General features: G+C 35.5%; 1 protein-coding gene across 1 annotated transcript in view; it reads left to right on the top strand.

Moving 5' to 3' along the window:
- PRKG2 (protein kinase cGMP-dependent 2) overlaps window positions 1-21,097 on the top strand; it is a 116,658-nt gene that overhangs the window by 46,884 nt on the left and 48,677 nt on the right. Inside the window, exons 7-12 of the mRNA XM_003923946.4 lie at window positions 2,405-2,482; window positions 4,084-4,178; window positions 10,346-10,414; window positions 14,710-14,808; window positions 16,434-16,587; window positions 18,711-18,847. Coding sequence (XP_003923995.1) covers window positions 2,405-2,482; window positions 4,084-4,178; window positions 10,346-10,414; window positions 14,710-14,808; window positions 16,434-16,587; window positions 18,711-18,847 — 632 coding nt within the window. The remainder of the gene's footprint in view (window positions 1-2,404; window positions 2,483-4,083; window positions 4,179-10,345; window positions 10,415-14,709; window positions 14,809-16,433; window positions 16,588-18,710; window positions 18,848-21,097) is intronic.

The following is a 21,097-nucleotide window of genomic DNA, read 5'->3' as shown; positions in this document are numbered from 1 at the left end:
GTCCAGGGAAGATAGTCCCAATTGGCTCCACACAGTCATTCGGGAACCCAAGCTGGTGACTACTCTGCCATTTTCAACATGTGGGTTTCCAGGTTTGTGTGGGCCATGCCATTATAATTGGGGAAATGGTGTAAAGACACATGCAGAAAATGTGCATGGGCTTGGTGTGGAAGTGTCACAGATCCCTTCCACTCAGATGCTTTTAGGTAAAAGTTCATCAGGTGGCCATAGCCAATAGTAGAAGGCTGGCAAATGTAAGTTACCTGGACAGTCATATAGTCCTCTGGAAGACTGTCATGACCAGCTCACAGCCTCTTTCACAAGGTTAAAAGTCACTGGGTACCTGGGGTGTACTAAATGTTCCATCAGGTACTTTAGATACACCATCTTAATTAGTCCTCAAACAACATTAAGTGTAGTAGTAAACACAATCTTAATTTTACAGAAAAGGAAACAGAAGTCCAGAAGATGTAGGAAACAGTAGAGCAAATCATTGTCATACTCCTTAACATAGCAGCTATTGATTTTGCATTTACTATGCTTTAGATGCTCCTAATATTTCAGACAACATTACCTTTCATTGGCTTATTGTGGTAGGCAGAATGGTCCCCCACCCAACCCCCTTCCAGATATCCAGATCCGAATCCCTGAAATGTATCAGTGTATCATATTACTTGGCAAAAGGGACTTTAATGGTATGCTTAAAGTTTGGGACTTTAAAATGGATTATTGTGATTGGCTAGGTGGTCTGAATATAGCTACATGAGCATAGAATTAGCTTTGGTTGGAGTCAGAGAGATGTAGCAGAGGTGGAATCCAGAGAGACTCTGAGGGAAAGAATTGGACATGCCATCACTGGTTCTGAGATGGAGAGGGCCCTCTGCAGGGATGGGAGAGACCTCAAGGGCAGTTCTCACTGTCGCTCAGTAAGGAAATGGGATCTTATCCTGCAGGTGAATCCTACCAGCAACCTGAATGAGCCTGAAAGTGAATTTTCCCCTCAGCTTCCAGAATGATATAAGCCCTATTGATACCTGAGCTCAGTCTTGAGAGACTCTAACTGAGAAATCTAACTGAGCAGCACTGTGACTAGACTTTCTGACTCACGAGAACTGTAAATAATAAAAGTGTGTGGCTCTAAGCCACCAAGTCTGTGGTGGTTACAGCAGCAATAAAAAAAACTAATGCACTTTCCTAAATCTTTGAAGATAAGTGTTGTTATTTTAATTTTAGGGGTTAAGGAAAGTAAAACTTATTGTAAACTGAGATTTGAATATAGATCTGTTTGGCTTCAAAGTACTTTTCACTCCAAAAATATTATACGTCCTTCCATGAGATGTTGACATGTCTTATAAAATGTACATAGTGTTATGAAAATAAAAGGCACGTTTGTTAGTATTAGGAGTAATATTGATTCCAGAAATGTAAATGATCAAAAAAGTATTGAAAAACAACAGACACAAAAGTAGTTTGGAATTTATTTTCAAATCTAAATGAAAAACAAGAGAGAGTAATTATGTGGTTAGTTATGTCGTTTTTAAAAATTAAAGAAGTCATTTTTGTTTGTATGAATAATTAAGAGATTCATTTTGGTTCTGTGACTTTAAGACAAGGTCAAATTAAAGCAAAGTAGATGTGAACAGTTTAATCTATCTTTCGTTTTCTAAGATATTTAGTTGCTCTTTTGGTCTGACAGATAAATAGATTATTTTTCCCTCCTCAAAAATCTTCTAATCACACAAACATATATGAGAGAAGCAGATGTTAATAAATAAAAAGAAATATGCAATAATTTGAGATTTCATGAGGATAAATTTACATTAAATAATATAATTTACATTAAAAAATTCTAATGTCAATATTTTATGATGATAAATCTTTGGATATAGTATGATGACAGAGCTACCTACTGTGAATGTAGAATCTTCCTAGAAGTTGCTTTTCAAGGAATTAGAAATTAATGGTAATGTTCCTAATATCCACTGGGGATATTATATAATCACTTGCTCTTTTTCTAGACCCCAGACTTAATTTTTAGAATGTTGCTGGTCACCAAACAGTTTATATTTAGATTATACAGATGATAGCCAGTATTGTTGCCAGATTCTCATTTCTCTTTATATCTCTGGACTTCATGCCTAAAATTCAGTATTCCAGGTGAATTTACTCTATGAAAGAAAAAAAGGAACCTAACTGCAGAAAATAAAGCAAAAGTCTCATTACTTTTCTACAGTTTATGACTGCAATGTAAGAAAAGCTCACAGTTAAAACAGGCAACAACAACAACGAACCAAACAAAAAAACACGTGGAATACTCATTTCAAAGATGAAAGGAGTTCTGCTTTCTTTATGTCTTCAGTTGCATGTCTTCACTTGATCTAACATTTCTCTCTCATTTCAATAGGAATATTATGACAAAGGAGATTACATCATTAGAGAGGGCGAGGAAGGAAGTACCTTTTTCATTTTGGCAAAAGGAAAGGTAACTACTAATTAAAGTTTACTAAATCAAAAAGATACTTTAAATCAGTTTGCCATACGCTCAACTATGCTTTGCATTGCAAAGTAAGTCCTCCTCTTTGGACAGATAAAGGAGCTTCTACCAGTAGAGTCCCATGTAGTTCTGTTTCAACACTGGGTTTGGAATGGAAGCCACAGGACCCCCTAAGAGATCATAACTTCTTAGTGATGTTACATAGGTCACTTGATTTTTTGCGGGGAGGGGAGACCTAGCTTAATTGTGTATGAGATGGCTGGATTATTTATAAGTTTCCTTCTAGCTATGAATATGTGATTCTCAATCATCCCCAGATTCCAGATCAGTACTAGAATATTTTCTCATCCAACAGATATGACATGTAGCAGGTGGAGAACGAATTCAGCAATTGAAGACAGTAACGATTATGTATCAAGTTTATAGAACCAATATGGCTCAGAATTTCGACTGATACAAAAAAGTACAAGTGAATTTAGATGCTGATGCAAAATTTGTACTAACATGTACAATAAGTCTTTTTCTTTATCTGGATATTGAATGTATAACATGTTACCAGTTGTTCCAATGTTGACTCAACAGTGTTCCTCAGAGATGAAAAGCATTTGTGAAATATTGAAGGAAAGGGTCAGTTCTTGAGCACCTGTGTGTATAAAATGTCAGATTTTTACATATGTTTTCTCTTCTATGGAACAGCTTATCATCAGGGAGTGAGGCATTGCCATTTGTAAACCAGATTGTGGATGAACTTTGAATTTGGCCCCAAGTAAAGGAAAAACATGAACAAAATAGTTTCGAACCTCTGAAACTCTTCAACACTTAGAACTACTTCTTGTCATTTTTTCCCAACCTAGACGCCATAATTTGAAAGAATTCTTACTAATAAAAAATTGCATTTATTATTTTTGAAATTTTAATTCATCATGAGATACGTAAGTGCCAAACAGAATTTCTATTTAGCCTGAAGCAGCACTTATTATCATGTTGAATTGGAATAGCTCTAGCCACAAACAAGGCTTTTGCTATTTGGCTCTGCTGGGTGGGGGGTTCTTAAGCCTTCCTGGGCAAGAGATTGCTTTGAGATGCCCATGAAAGTTGTAGATCCTTCTTCAGTCAACATTTTGCATTCATTTTAGGGGGTACACAGGATTCAGCCAGTCAATCTATTGCTACCAGACTTAGAACTACTGATACTCACCCTTATTTTCAATTAATTTTTGTCAACTCTATTAGACTTTTTGAAATAGAAAGTTTCACAGGACCATCATTATTTGCTTTGTGGATCTCTCAGAAGGAATCACTGGATTCATATTTAAAATTTAATTTTAGAAGGTGGGGTTTAGATGGTGAATTTTCCTTTTACAGTGGGTAGAGTTATTTGATCATATTAGACCATAGGATTTCCCACATCCATCAAAATGGGCTGAGTGTAGGTAAATTGTCCTAATTACTGTAAAATCAAAACAAAGTGTTGTCTTTTTTCCTTGATCAAGTTTATATAGGTCTGGAGGGTTTGGTTGAATAAATGTGTATTCAGGTTCTCCTTTTTCTTCTGTCTCTTTCTCCTCATATTGTTTAACATTGTTTAGGTAAAAGTAACACAGAGTACAGAAGGCCACGATCAACCACAGCTGATAAAAACACTGCAGAAAGGAGAATACTTTGGAGAAAAAGCTCTTATCAGGTGAATTCATGAATTTATATGCCATACTTTAGATTAAATGCTTTGACTATTTTGAATATAAAATCATTTAGAGTTGTTTAATGGAGCTACTAAATTAATGGCAACATATATCCTAATATTAAGTATTTTGAAGTGATTTCTTAAAAATATTATGCAGGAAAAAAGTATACTAATTTGCAGAGGAAATAATTGGAAAATCTTAAGTTTGCTAGTGAAGATGAAATTGGTGTTCTATTAAATGTTTTAGTTTCAAAAAGGGTCTGAGAAAAGATGAAAAATGGAAAAACTGTATTTTCCCTTGTGAACACAAGGTTTGAAATATTACCTACTTTAGGGGTTTTATCTTTTTAAAAATTAGGAAACAATGGCTTTATATATTTTGTGTGCTTTTAGATCATCAGGTCAAAAGTAGTATTTTCTTGAGAATTTTTATCAGCTCATTTTGCAAGGTTAAAAAAAACCAGTGTATTTGAAATTTCTCCCACAACCTTCAGTTTTGAGGTATGAATTTATTTACTGTTGATCTAATTTATGAAAGAAATATTTTAAAAAGAGCTGGGTTTTTAAAAAGATCAACAAAATAGACAGACCACTAGCCAGATTAATAAAAAAGAAAAGAGAGAATAATCAAATAAATGCAATAAAAAACAATAAAGCGGATGTCAGTGCAGATTCCACAGAAATCCAAACCATCATCAGAGATTATTACAAAGAACTCTATGCACATAAACTAGTAAACCTGGAAGAAATGGATAAATTCCTGGACACCTGCATCCTCCCAAGCCTAAACAAGGAAGAAGTCAAAACCCCAAGTAGACTAATAATAAGGGCAAAAGTCGAGGCAGCAATTAAGAGCCTACCACTCAAAAAAAGCCCAGGTCCAGATGGGTTCACAGCCAAATTCTACCAGACATACAAAGAGGAGCTGGTACCATTCCTTCTGAAACTATTCCGAATAATCCAAAAAGAGGGAATCCTTCCCAAATCATTTTATGAGACCAAAATCATCCTGATACCAAAACCTGGCAGAGACTAGCAAGAAAAGAAAACTTCAGGCCAATATCCATGGTGAAGATAGATGCAAAAATCTTCAATAAAATACTGGTAAACCGATTGCAACAGCACATCAAAAAGCTTATCCACCATGATCAAGTAGGATTCATCCCAGGGATACAAGGCTGGTTCAACATACGCAAGTCTAAAAACATCATCCACCACATAAACAGGACCAAAGACGAAAACCACATGATTATCTCAATTGATGCAGAGAAGGCCTTTGAAAAAATTCAACAGCCCTTTATGCTAAAAACCCTCAATAAACTAGGTACTGATGGAACGTATCTCAAAATAATAAAAGCTATTTATGACAAACCCACAGCCAATATCATACTGAATGGGTAAAAACTGGAAGCATTCTGTTTGAAATCTGGCAGTAGACAAGGCTGCCCTCTCTCATCACCCCCATTCAATATAGTCTTGGAAGTTCTAGCCAGAGCAATCAGGCAAGAAAAAGAAATAAACGGTATTCAATTAGGAAAGGAGGAAGTCAAATTGTCTCTATTTGCAGACAACATGATTGTATATTTAGCAGATCCCATCGTCTCGGCCCCAAATCTCCTTAAACTGATAAACAACTTCAGCAAAGTCTCAGGATACAAAATCAATGTGCAAAAATCACAAGTATTCCTATACACCTGTAACAGACTTAAAGAGAGCCAAATCAAGAACGAACTGTCATTCACAATTGCTACAAAGAGAATAAAATACCTAGGAATACAACTAACAAGGAATGTAAAGGACCTCTTCAAGGAGAACTACAAACCACTGCTCAGTGGAATAAGAGAGGACACAAACAGATGGACAAACATTCCATGCTCAGCTTTAGGAAGAATGAGTATCATAAAAATGGCCATACTGCCCAAAGTAATTTACAGATTCAATGCTATCCCCATCAAACTATCAATGACCTTCTTCACAGAACTGGAAAAAACCACCTTAAACTTCATATAGAACCAAAAGAAAGCCCTCATCCCAAGTCAATTCTAAGCAAAAAAAAACAAAGCAGGAGGCATCACACTGCCAGACTTCAAACTATACTCCAAGACTACAGTCATCAAAACAGCATGGTACTGGTACCAAAACAGAGATATAGATCAATAGAACAGAACAGAGGCCTCGGAGGCAACACCACACATCTACAACCATCTGATCTTTGACAAACCTGACAAAAACAAGCTATGTGGAAAGGATTCCCTGTTTAATAAATGGTGTTGGGAAAACTGGACAGCCATGTGCAGAAAGCAGAAACTGGACCCCTTCCTGACACCTTACACTAAAATTAACTCCAGATGGATTAAAGACTTAAACATAAGACCTAACACCATAAAAATCCTAGAAGAAAATCTAGGCAAAACCATTCAGGACATAGGCATAGGCAAGGACTTCATGACCAAAACACCGAAAGCATTGACAACAAAAGCCAAAACAGACAAATGGAACCTAATCAAACTCCACAGCTTCTGCACAGCAAAAGATACAGTCAGTAGAGTGAATTGGCAACCAACAGAATGGGTAAAAATTTTTGCAATCTACACATCTAACAAAGGGCTAATATCCAGAATCTACAAAGAACTAAAACAGATTTACAAGAAAAAAACAAGCCCATTCAAAAGTGGGCGAAGGATATGAACAGACTTTATAAAAGAGGACATACATGAGGCCAACAAACATATGAAAAAAATGCTCATCATCACTGGTCATTAGAGAAATGCAAATCAAAACCACATTGAGATACCATTTCACACCAGTTAGAATGGTGATCTTAAAAAATCTGGAGACAACAGATGCTGGAGAGGATGTGGAGAAATAGGAGCACTCTTACACAGTTGATTGGAGTGTAAATTAGTTCAACCATTGTGGAAGACAGTGTGGCAATTTCTCAAGGACCTAGAAATAGAAATTCCATTTGACCCAGCAATCCCATTACTGGGTATATATCCAAAGGATTATAAATCTTTCTACTATAAGGACACATGCACACGAATGTTCATTGCAGCACTGTTTACAATAGCAAAGACCTGGAACCAACCCAAATGCCCATTGATGATAGACTGGACAGGGAAAATGTGGCACATATGCAACATGGAATACTATGCAGCCATAAAAAACGATGAGTTTGTGTGCTTTGTAGGGACATGGATGAACCTGGAACTCATCATTCTCAGCAAACTGACACAAGAACAGAAAATCAAACACCGCATGTTCTCACTTGTAAGTGGGTGTTGAACAATTAGAACACGTGGACACAGTGAGGGTAGCATCACACACTGGGGTCGCTCAGTGGGGAAACAGGGGAAGGACAGTGGGGGGTGGGGAGTTGGGGAGAGAGAGCATGGGGAGAAATTCTAGATATAGGTGATGTGGGCGGGAAGGCAGCAAATCACACTACCATGTGTGTACCTATGCAACAATCTTGCATGTTCTTCACATGTACCCCAAAACCTAAAATGCAATTTTTAAAAAAAGCTGATTGAATGACTCAAGTCATACTTTGCACCTCCTGGAATGCATAAAACCTCAAGTCTGATCAAATACATTTTCCTAAATATAAATAACTTTTTAAAATACTAAGTTAAAGTTAGGGCAATACACTTTACTGGTAATCTCTATGTTTTCAAATGAATACTTGGAATGACTTAAGAAATCAGTTAAAATTTATGTATGACTAAATGCATTTGTTTCAACTGTATGCTTTCAGAAAAGGAATAGTATTTCGGATTTCCTGAGGCATGTTTCTCAGCATCAGGACAGCTATGACTTATTTTTTAAGCAGACAAGGCCAAACATAACTGTTTTAATTATTATAAACAAAATAGTAAATGTTAAATGTTCACTTGATAGAGCCACTAGTAGGGCTCTTATACACAAAATAAAGTCTGAGCCAAAATGTGAAACAAAACAAAACAAAACAGGAATAGTATTTCTGTTCATTTATCTTCTTAACCTTTGCCTATGGGTCCCCAATTCTGCTGATTTGTAGATCAGGTTTACCTAAGTACAGAGCAAAGCAAATGTGTTCAGAAATTAACTGAAGACAAATTTTAGTCTTTAAAAATCATAAATCTCTTAGTTTTTAAAGAAAATCATCTACTGAAAATAAAGTTTTAGCTATTATGTAAACAATTTAAAAGTGGAATTGAAAGACAAGCTGAATTCTTCTTTACCACTTTACAGCTGGTAATGGAATTATTTCAATATTAGGAAAATTATTCTTTTTGTTTGTCACAGAATATTAATACACTCATGCTATATAATAATGTAATATCATTATCCAGGACTTAAATGTATTTGTTCTTAACACTTATAGGTCTCCTTATACTTTCCAGCAAAAGAACTGAAGCTTGAAAATGCACATAACTTTATAAATGCTGTATAGAGTCAAAATAGCTCTTGAAAGAAAACATGTTATTTAGTTTTGCTGGGCCTGAAATAATTTTTTTATGCTATATTTTACAGCTAGCCAATTACAGTTTTTCCCATAAGAAACATGTAAATTTATGTTTAACCTAGACACTCAACTCCTAAAGGTGTTTGAAAGCATTAAGCTAAAATCAATGAGAAGGAAAGTTGGAAACAAAAATTTTTATATTTTTGTGCATTTTAATGCTCTCACTTTTTAGGGCCACTGACTGTGAATTAGTATTCCTTATATTCTGTATATTTCCATGACTTGACATTAAATAATCCCTGGAGTTCTTTCAGAATTTTATGTGGAAAAAAAAATCTATGGCACTTACACAGTTACTATGGAAGAAAAATAAGTGTATTTACATACATCTAATACTTGTAAAGTGTTTGCAGAGAATATTCTTAGTCAAAATCATGATACTGACATGCAGAAGGAGTACCATATGCCTTTCCTGTCTCTAATCTCACAAATCAAATGGTTGGCCCACAGTCAAGATCATGTCTATGTCTATGTCTATGTTTATGTCTATTTCTAGATCTGTCTGGCTTTACATCCACCATCTCTATCTCTATCTCTACCTCTACATATACAAGTACAAACTATCCTGCTTCTGTCCCAAAAGTCCATGAAATGGAAGTGTTTTCACTAGTATCTCTAACAATGACCCTTCAAACTTGGGAGGGACTGTTGAGTTATGTCAGAAGGTCTCCGAATGTAAGCGAGATAGATGAGGGTCTTCTTTGAAATGGTAGAGTAGGCTGCCAGTGTTTTTCCTGTCCTATTACTAAGGGAAGGTAAAGGAAATACGCTTTGTGTGAAAACATTTTTGATGAAGTTGACTAGAAGAGTCCCAAAGCATACTCCAGGGTATGCTTGCTACTCCCAAGTGACCTTAAATGAATCTCAGAGTACTGCGTGCATTGTGGATGTACCTTTTTTGTGTGTGTCTTTGAGTTTGTAACTAATAGAGGGAGGTAGCTAATACAAGTAAACAGGTCTCTAAAGAAGTATTTTAAGTGGTACTTGACCCATTAGCATTCATTAAGTAATTAAATTTGCTACAATTAGATCATATCCAATTGCAAGATGTCAGTTATAAGATGCACTGCTATATTATGTACACCTAAGAAAAAGAAAGTGCTGCTAAATATACTATAATTTATCAATTTTAAGATACACTCTAATTTCAGAGATTTTCATGGAAAATATACATTTTTTGCTTTGAAATGAAAGTATTTGGGTATTAATTGGGTGATATGACACCAAAACTTTTTAAAATTTTATTATTGATTTGTTTGTCTTATGCTAATTACTTAACTTTTCCCAAAATATTTCTTTGATCAATTAATTTCAGTTTTGTCTTCTTGTTAATGAAGAGTTCTCCTTTGATCAGAGGAGAGCTATTTTATTTTGACTTTCACAAAGCTCAGAATGAGATTCCATAAACAGTTGTAGTCACTAATTGTTCTGTTTCCAGTGCAATTATCTTCTTCTCTGAATTCTTTGTGTCCATAACCTTTGTTGTGGCACATTTCAAATCTTTTTTTGGGGGGATATAAATTATGATGTTTAAAATAAGTAGTCTTTGGAAGGTTTAAGTGATGGTTGTGTTTTCATACAAAGTTAGTAAATTCCCTAATAAAGGTGGATGTTTAATTTCTAACTGTAGTGAAAATTGACTTTCTATTTTTGTTTGCAGTGATGATGTCAGGTCAGCTAACATTATTGCTGAAGAAAATGATGTTGCATGCCTGGTTATAGACCGAGAGTGAGTATACTGATGTTGGAGGAGGCAGGCCACTGCCACCTTTGAAGACTTGGCCTTCTGTTACTCTAAGGCCGATCTGTTCTCTCATTCATCACCACTTGGAAATACTGGCCAATCTCAGCTGCAAGTACATTCTATTAAAATGCATGGGGAGGAACAGGGCCTTCCGAGCTGAATCGGTCTGTGGCAGTGGCAGATCTGCTGGCAGGCTAAATATTTTGTGTGCAGGGTTCATACATAAATATCAGCAATAGACTGATTTAAATTCTGCATCTTCTAGCAAAGTAAGTTTATTAGTTCTCTGATGGATTTCTTCCATATAATATAGTGAACAATATAGTGAACCATTTCTAAAATGCCTTTAGTAGTCAAAAAATTTTTGAACAAAACCTCTCTCAAAGCATAAAATATTTATTAGCTTATATTTTCCAGAGAGGCTTTAATTGAACATTTGTAGTAATTTATAAGTGATGTGTATCAATGTTAATCTCAAAATGTCTTAGGTCATTCATTTTATAACCATCATTCATTTTAAACCATATCTGAATCAGCCCCCTTGGGTTTCTCATTTATCAATTCATTATATGTTGATTATCTGCTTGACAAAATAAAGGAAATTCAGTGATACCAAAGGCAGGCCATTGTCAAAAAAGTCATAGCGTAGTCAAAGAAATACAGCTTACTCATATGAAATACTAACAAAAATTATAAAATGACAACAGGTATCACAAGGGAGTATAAAGTTGACTGCTAAATAAATACATATCCAAAAATAGACAGAATGGTATCCAAAAATAGACAGAATGGTATCATAAAACATATCCAAAACATATCCAAAAATAGACAGAATGGTATCATAAACCCATAATGAAAATTAAACAATGATTACTTCATGCCTGATATATACTCCTTTACCACTCTTTGCTATCTCCACGCTATTTTTAAGCAAATTCCAAGCATAAAATTATTTTATCTACACATTTGAGTTGCATTTATAAAAGCTAAGTATTATATGTAATGCATGACCGCAATAATGCTAACATGCCTGAAAAGTTAACAATAATGTTTTTTTGTTTTTGTTTTTGTTTTGTTTTGTTTTGTTTTTATACGGAATCTCACTCTGTTGCCAGGCTGGAGTGTAGTGGTACGATATCTGCTCACTCTAATCTCCGACTCCCGGGTTCAAGCAATTCTCCTGCCTCAGCGTCCCAGGTAGCTGGGACTACAGGTGCATGGCACCATGCCCAGCCCATTTTTGTATTTTTAGTAGAGACGGGGTTTCACCATGTTGGCCAGGGTGGTCTTGATCTCCTGACTTCATGCTCTGCCTGCCTTGGCCTCCCAAAGTGCTGGGATTACAAATGTGAGCCTCCATGCCTGGCCAACAATAATTCTTAATAACACTTAGAGTTATTTTAATTCTCCCCTCTACAGATACAAAATGAGTCCCTGGTAGGTTAAATCATTCTCCCAACAGCGTTCCCTGTATGGGAGCCGTCTCTGGCCAGGCTTCCTAACTCATTTCCGCGTGCTTTCCATTCTGCCAGTCAGTTCCCAAGCACATGTTCAAAAAGAGAAGCAATCACTATGCAGTAAAGTGGTCAAGGTTTTATATTAATTTTTATGTGTGGAAATGGGACTTAAAGTATTAACAGGATTTTTCGAGGCAAAGAGGAAATGTCTAAGTTACTGTAGGTGAAATAAAACTCTCAAGCGAAAGCATGGGGCTAGAAAAGTGCCAAGTGTTTTCGGAGAAAGGTAATCTTTGGATGCCAACTCTCAAATGGAAAATATATTGGTACAGTTTATATCTATAATGCATTGTCTTGTATATATGTTCCTTAAAATGTGTGTAAGCACTGAGTGGCATTAGCTATGTGGTACAATATTACAAATTGATGCAAAATGCTAGAACTAAAAATAGAAGGATAGAAAGGAAGAACTCATTTCCTTTTTCTTCATTGTAATCACATATACCACATATTTATACAATGTATCATGTATTCATAATCCGTAAAGAGGATGCAGTACTTTTATATAGCTTTCAAGTTACTTAGTTTATAGTTTTAAAATGTTTTATTTACATGTGTATAATTTAGAGTCTGCAATGTACAAAGTATTGCATTAGACACAATGAGACTTAAAAAGTTATGTGAATTTTTTCTGTAGGTGAAACAAGCCGATTATCAGATATGACTGGGTTTACTTACATCTTGGATTTAGTGAGACTGTCTGGATTACACAGCATATTTAATATTGACACATCATTTCACTCTGAAATGTATTACAGTTTGGATGATAAATTATATGATAATACTAGCTATGACTTATAGACTAGAATAAGATCCCACAATAATGCTCTCCTAGCAGCCTTTATACCCTTATCATATCATTATAACACTTCGATTGCTTTATTTAACATCTGTCTTCCCATGCTTCTGTAAGCTTCATGAATACAGAATCATGTAACTTGTTCACGGCAGTTGTAGTGCCCAGCCTTTGACATCGTCTTTGGCATATGAGAAGTGCTCACTAGATGGTGGTTGAATACAGGGCACCATCCTTGCAATAAAGTATAGTGATTGAAAGCCAATGACTTTCTATTTCTTCTTTCTTAATTCAAGATTTTTACAAATGGTTAGATTGAATACAGTGTAAGAAGGAGAGTTAACATTTGAGTTATATTTCATATTTTTAAATGTAATAAAATGTTAAATAATCCTTTTGTAGGGCAAGAGCTCTAAACACACGGGAAATGCTATTTGTCACATCTCTACCATTGATTGTTTGGACAAATTTCAAAAAAAGTAGATTAGTTATTACTCAGGCTATAGTATCTGAATTAATATGGGCTATTTGTATATCACAGCAACAATGTTGTAGCTGTTGGAACTTGGCTTTAGGATTAGCTAGTGGAGAGTTTCTAGAGACCTATAACACTAGTCTCACCTCTATTTAAAAAATGAGATTTTTTATTTTTTATTACAACAATACTGCAGTCAGTTTAATAGAAAGAAAAATAATGGTGAAGTATACAATAAATAAAAGTAAAACAAAGTAAGAATGTTTCCTTTTTAACAGAAAATTTCAACTATTGGAAATTAGAAAATTCACAGCCATCTCATTTTATGTCTTGCTACTCTACAGTCGACAAAGGTCAGTCCATAGAACAAGCTAGAGAAGAATAGAGAATAGATCTGGAGGGGAAAAGAAAAAATAGCCTACACAATATGTAATATGTGCTTAATAAAGTAAATATAGATTGGTTGTCAGGTAAATGAGTAGAGGCGGTAAGTTGAGATAGCACAATATTGAGGTGGCTCTGGCTTGTTAGTTTTAGGTATTTTGAGGCAAACTCACTCTTTTCATTCTACTGTGTGCCAGGTACTTCAAATGTTACAAAGATGATTAAAGCATGGTTTTTACTTTTAAGAAGGATACAATTTTGTAGTGTGGAAAAGAATTACCCTAATAATCACAAGTCAAGGTGGATTATTGGATATAGAAGCAGGGAAGCATTGGAAGTAATCAAGAAAGTTGGCCTTTCACTGGTGAGGAAAGGGATTTTTTTTTTTTTTTCATGGGCATATGACTATATTAGAATTCCCAAGGATCATGGACTGGAGACAGAGATTAGATCAGGCCCACGAGAAACCTGTGATCCAGGAAGGGTGAGAAAGGTGAAGAGATGTTGGCTGAATCTATAACAGAGAACTAGTAAGTTAAGGCAAAATGTATTGGATTTAATTATGAAGGAATGTGAAATGGAGTTATCTTGAAACAAGAGATAAATGTTATCCTTGATTTAAAATACACACACACACACACACACACACACACAGACACAGACACAGACACACACACACACACACACACACACACACACACACACACACACACATATATAGCTTAACTTAATTAACCAAAGTTAAAAGAATCTGTAACCCGTTGATTCAGTAAACAGATCATGTAAGGCTGTTCCCTTTCCACTATCTTCTTTAAAAAAAAAAACTTGTTGTTAAACCTTAAATACAAGGCAGAAACCTATTTTTAAAAGTTAAAAGTTTTCTGTTCTCACTAATAGCCCTTTCGCTTTTATAAATTCAAAGGATCAACTACATATAGCTTTTAATAACCATTCTATATATTACATCAACCTTAACATTTTATAAATTATTTAAAAAATGATTTATAAAGTCATGAATAACCAGCTAGTATTTTATGAGCTTAGAAGAATGTCAAGTTGCCTTGGTAACTATTAGCACAGAGCATTTTATTTTATTCTATCTGTTTAGAACATTCAACCAAACTGTCGGTACATTTGAAGAGCTGCAAAAATACCTTGAGGGATATGTGGCAAACCTGAACCGTGATGATGAAAAAAGACATGCCAAGTAAGTGAAGGAATGTTTTTCTGAGCCAGAGCTGACTTCCCGTAGCTGATAAAGAAGGGAACAAAGGGTTGACTTGCTGTGTGGTAACTTTTAATGTGCCTTCACTAGAAAATTCTGGAGAGTTCTTTTTAATTTTTCTTCTGCAAAAACAGCACCACTTCCATTAGAATGGATATTATCTAAGTCTATAAGTAGTCTACCCTTTTTTTTTTTGGGTGATAAGTAGGAATGTTAAGGAGAAATGTTCTAATCCAGGGCTTTACAAAAGGGATATTTTATGCTGCCTGGTGACTTAGCTCAAAAAAACATTAATACTTGATTACAAGTAAAGAGCAGGGTTACCATCAAAATTTTTTCAAAATATAAGAAAATCATTACCCAGGGATATGTGGAGGAGGGGTTTGAGTAGGTCTCTAAATGTAGTAATAGTGATTAATTTTTAAAAATTTACTAGAAATTTCTACTTTTATTAAATGAAAATTATTTGAAAATTGTTCGCTGAAACATTTTTACAGTGAATGTTTAAGCATAGGTTCACTAGATAGTGCTATCAAACCCATATAGTCAAAATTCGTAGAAAACTTAAATTTGAATTAAGTTAGAATATTCCGTCAGTACTTCATATGCTTTTTTGCAGGCAATACATTTGCAATTTTTATGCTGAAACCCTCTTGTGGTAACAATTTATGAATATATAACCCAGAGCAGTAAATCTTAATTAAAAGACCAAAAAAAAAAAAGGGTATTTCCAAACAACAGTACTTAGATATAAAGTAAAAAATGTGCTTGTCATATTTCACAAAGCAGTTATTTTGGTTCGGCCATGCAAAGCTTCAAGATCTGATAGAAGTAGAAAACCATAGGAAAGATTCTCATTGGGGCATTCTCCTGAATAAGATGCAAAGGAAGTGGCTCTCTGGTTTTATTCCCTTTCATTGACTGCTTTTTATGTTTTTAAAAATAGCTTTATTAGGTTTATGTATTTTTAATTTTGTTTTATTTGAGATGGAGTCTTGCTCTGTCACCCAGGCTGGAGTGTAGTGGTGTGATCAAGACTCACTGCAACCTCTGTCTCCCAGGTTTAAGCAATTCTCCTGCCTCAGCCTCCCGAGTAGCTGGGACTACAGGTGCCTTGCCATCACACGTGGCTAATTTTTGTATTTTTTTTAGTAGAGATGGGGTTTCATTATATTGGCCAGGCTGGTCTCGAACTCCTGACCTTGTGATCCACCTGCCTCAGCCTCCCAAAGTGCTGGGATTATAGGCATGAGCCACTGTGTCTGGCCATATTTTTAATTAAAAAAATTTTTTTTCACACTGAGGAGAAATCTAAGAGGTATATTTTAAATACCACAAACGATACCCATTTTATCTCTCATTGATTCAATTTGGCATTTGTCTGTTTCTTGGTGTATATGTATGTGTTAATTTCATGTTTCTTTATTCTATTGTTTTCTCCCTGCTTGGGACTGAATCTGATCCATAAAAGTTGAGATAGCCTTTGTGGCAACTATAAATCATAGTTACAGTAGAAATTAGACTGTCATAGGAGTGAAATTTATGTATGGCATGACACCTGCTTGATTATGGGTGTGTGTGTGTAAAGTTTCACTTCTCTTGTCCAGGCGGTCCATGTCTAACTGGAAGCTGTCTAAAGCGCTCTCTTTGGAAATGATTCAGCTGAAGGAGAAGGTGGCCAGATTTTCCTCATCATCCCCATTCCAGAACCTTGAGATTATTGCAACACTGGGCGTTGGTGGGTTCGGAAGAGTTGAGCTTGTAAGGGGTTTACGTTTCAAGCATCTGAGAGAAGCCTTTTGACTTTTTTTTTGTTTGTTTTGTTTTATGTTCCGGTATATCTTGGAGGAATATATGAATTGTTACTGCTATCTTAAATGTTGCTTTGAACTGAAATTGAGAAAGTAAACTTTTCACTCTGTATATTGCATAGTAGCAGGTCTGTCCTAGTAAGTAACTTGTAATAATCAGCTGCTAGTTCAAGCTTATACCACATCTTTCGTGAATTTTGTTTTTGATAATTATCAATGTACCAAGTAAGCACTTCCAAAAGGAAACATTAAAAATGTATTTTCTAACAGCAAATGTGTATCTATATACACATTTATGACACATTTAGTCTCTATTCACCAAAGAAAAGAAGAATGTGTCAAATGAAAATGCCATAGAAATGAAATATTCAGTGTTATAGTTCTGTTCTTTAAACAACTCCACTACCATGTCTGTATTTCACCTTTATGACCTTATTTTTGGGCTGCTCAAAATTTCATATGTGAGAAAAGACAAGATGAATGCAAGGGAACATTCGGAGAGCAGCCTTTTGTAGTGTTGATCAGGATATCTGGGAACTTACAGCCTGATTTCAGTTGTGCCTTCCACATCACCCCCTCTCTGAGCTATCAGCTTCCAAGGAGTAGCAAAAGTAGTACTGCCAAATCAAGTGTTCTGAGGAAACTGTGGAGTAGGAGATCTGTGACCTTACTGGGTGCAGATGGCTCTGAGGCCTTGGCAATTACCAAGTCCTTTTGCCCATCAGATTTTTAAGGATTCATTAAGGATTCACCATACCTTAACTTCTGGGAACTCTGTTGACCCCTTGGTCTGCTGGCTGGCCCTTGGCATGGTAGATTTGAAATGCTGTCAGGGGAGTCTGGACAGTACACTTCACATCTAGTCCTTACTTATCTCTGATGGGGGTTGGGGACAAATGGTTCCTTAGGATAAAGCATGTGTGTAATGTCTCTTATGCCTTATGGACAGATAAAGATAATACCCATCTGCAGGGGTATTTTTCATCAAAGTCTGTGACAAAAGGATTGAATTAACAAAGCTGAAATCTGTTTTTCTAATAATTGAAGCAGTAAATCCACCATTGATTTAAAAGTCATGGGCAAGACTAATGGCAAACGTGGGCAAAATATGGAACGCAGTCATTTCTGCACAATATAGTTATTTGTCTAGCATAGTCTGCTTACGAAGTTTTACATCTATCAAAAAAGTATTTTAAAATCTTTATTTCCTTTAAGGAAACACTCAACTCTGCATCTAGAGTAGTACTGTTTAATAAAACTGTGCTGAGGGAAATGTCCTGTGTATCTGTGCTGTTCAATAGGGTAGCCACTAACTAGACGTGACTGTTGAGCTTTTGAAGTGTGACTAATATAACTCAGGAACTGAATTTTTAACTTTAATTAATTTAACTTTAAGTAACCTCATGTGATTTGCAGTTATCATATTGGATGGTACAGATATAGAGCTTGATTTCACATATCTTGCTTTAGGCTGGGTGCAGTGTCTCAAATTTGTAATCCCAGCTCTTTGGGAAGTCAAAGTGGAAGGATTGCTTGGGCTCAGGATTTTCAGACTAGCCTGAGCAACATAGTGAGACTCCGTCTTTATAAAAATCACAAAAATTAGTCCCAGCTACTCAGGAAGCTGAGCTGGGAGGATAGCTTGAGCCCAGGAGGTCAAGCTTGCAGTGATCCCTGATTGTGCCAGTGCACTCCAGGCGACAGAGTGAAACTGTGTTTTAAAATAATAATAATAATATATCTTTCTTTGAAAGCAAAGTGAATAATAAGAAAAAAAATGTCTGGCAATTCTGGTCAAAGTTTTTTATGTTACCCAGTTAAAAACAGAATAGCTATCTAACTATTAAGTCTAACAACATTTTGTTTTAATACAAAAATTTTAGAGCCACATCCCAGATAGATGAACTATTCTAGAAATTATGATGAAAGGGAAGTGTGTACATTTGGATGAAAGTTCTCAGAGGGATAAGTGTTAAGGGCTTCCATAAACATGGAACAATTTTAACTCTCATCAATTAGCATGTTTATGTAGCTATAAGTTAATTTTGATGTATCTTTCCATTTCTTATATAGGTTAAAGTAAAAAATGAGAATGTTGCTTTTGCTATGAAGTGTATAAGGAAGAAGCACATTGTTGACACTAAGCAACAGGAGCATGTCTACTCAGAGAAGAGGATCTTAGAGGAACTGTGCTCGCCATTCATTGTGAAGTAAGTGAGCCCTTGGCTTCCTAGGATTTAGGATTTTCATACTCTTTATTTATTTAATTATTTTTATTTTTATTTTTTCTGTATGCCTGTATCAAAATATTTCACATATCTGATAAATATATAAGTATGCATATATATTTATCAGATATGTGAAATATTTTGATACAGGCATGCAATGCATAATAATCACAGCATGGAAAATTGAGTATTCATACCCTCAAGCATTTATCCTTTGTGTTACAAACAATCCACTTATACTCTTACAGTTATTTTACAATGTCCAACTAAATTGTTGCTGACTGCAATCCCCCTGTTGTGTTATCAATTGCTAGATCTTATTCATTCTTTCTATTTTATTTTGTACCCATTAACCATCTCCCCCTCCACCCCTGTCTCCTCACTACCTTTCCCAGCCTCTGGTAACCATCCTTCTATTCTATCTCCATGAATTAAATTGCTTTGATTTTTAGATCCCACAAATAAGTGAGAACATGTGATTTTTGTCTTTGTATGTCTGGCTTATTTCACTTAATATAATGACCTCCAGTTCCATCCATGTTGTTGCAAATAACAGAATCTCATTTTTTCGTACAGTTCTTCTTTTAAACTTTCCATGAAAGAGGGCAGAAAGAAGAGGGGGAGGTCTCACTCTGGATTCTCCATCCTAGTCACAGCAATAGTACTAAAAGTGTTAGAAGTTTGAGATCTGGGGTCAGATGTTTTCCAGTTGTTTTTATTCTTGACTAAACATCACAAAAGTGTGTGTATATATATGTGTTTGAGTATGTCTATATGTAAATATAAAATTATCGGGGAATAATTTGAACTGGTTATTTTATTCAGACCTAATGCATAACTGGGGACTAGGGAAGCAAGGATTTCTAAGAAACTCCTCAGAAAGCATCCTGATGTTGAATTTCTGTAGGGGTGGGATTTGGGCATGCGTGGGATGCCAAGGTGGAATGTACCCTGGTCTTAGCAGTACAATAAGTACCAAAACATCCATGTCCTAATAGTTATTCTTTCAGTAACTGTCATAAGAGTTTGCAGAAGAAATATTAATTATTATAGGCCACAGCTCTCCATTCTTGTAAATTCATGGGTAGTGGCATAAGCCAATTTATGCTTTTGTATATGTCTTAATGTCCCAGAGCATAGTTTTAGTAATCCGGGCAATGTAAAGTGTCCCTATAACGACTAGAATTTATGCTTTTTGATCGAATGCTTTAAAAGACTCTTTCTACCTATCCATCTTTCCAGATCCATTTTTTTCCCCTGAAGATTAACAAAGAAATTTGAACCCAGGCAGTGCTGGCAATAGAGAGTCATGCAATTATCTTTATATTAATTACGTTCCTAGAATGGATGCCCTTTTAAAATTAATATTTCATTAACAAGCTATGATAAGCAGCTTCTGGGCATGGATTAGGCTGCATTCATTGTCTTATTTTCAACCTTTCCAAAGTGTCTGGCATGTAGTAGGGCAAAAATATGAGGAATAAATATTAATGACAACATTTATTGAGAAATTAACATACCAGATGTTGTTATAAGCTATATCTTCTATATGTATAGATAATCAACACATTTATCTCACTGGTCAATTAGAATCAAATGGATATATATATATCTATATATATATTTCAATGAATATCAATAATATACATATTAATAATATGTGAATATGTGATCAGTATAGAGTAAAATGAAAATATATGTTCACAATGTGAAAACAGGTTGCAGAGCTGATAAATGTCTGATCTGGATTCAAGCTTTGGCAGCTTGGTTCAGAGCCCACACTTCGAACCATTTTACCCGATTGCTTCTTCTGTCTCTACATGATATGGCTGCTCTGCTGTCTGCTTTGGCCTGGGTGCAGTGCTAGGGAGAAAAGGGGGGGTCTCTTGATGATTAAGATCCCAAAACTGCTTTTACACAACGCTGAAATTATTGCCCTGTCCAGATCCCATTTCGGAACTGAGGCCCCCATTCTCCCAGTTTCTAGGAGTGTGGTTGTCAGCTGAAGACTCTAGCTCACTTCCTCTCTGGACATTGGTTTTTGATTTTTTTTTGGTGAAGAGAACCACCTTGCCCAAGTTCACATGCTGTCTTCAGGGACATCCGTCTAACAACTGCAGAGCCCCTTGTAACTGAGGCTTTTGTTGAAACTAAAACAGCCCAATTCTACTTCTTTCCTCCCTGGCAGACATTGTTTACAATTGCACTTGCCACTAAACTGACTGCTTGCAA

The sequence above is a fragment of the Saimiri boliviensis genome, chromosome 3 (genome assembly GCF_048565385.1).
Source record: "Saimiri boliviensis isolate mSaiBol1 chromosome 3, mSaiBol1.pri, whole genome shotgun sequence".
Classification (NCBI taxonomy): domain Eukaryota; kingdom Metazoa; phylum Chordata; class Mammalia; order Primates; family Cebidae; genus Saimiri; species Saimiri boliviensis.
This window is presented reverse-complemented; position numbering and strand designations above follow the sequence as displayed.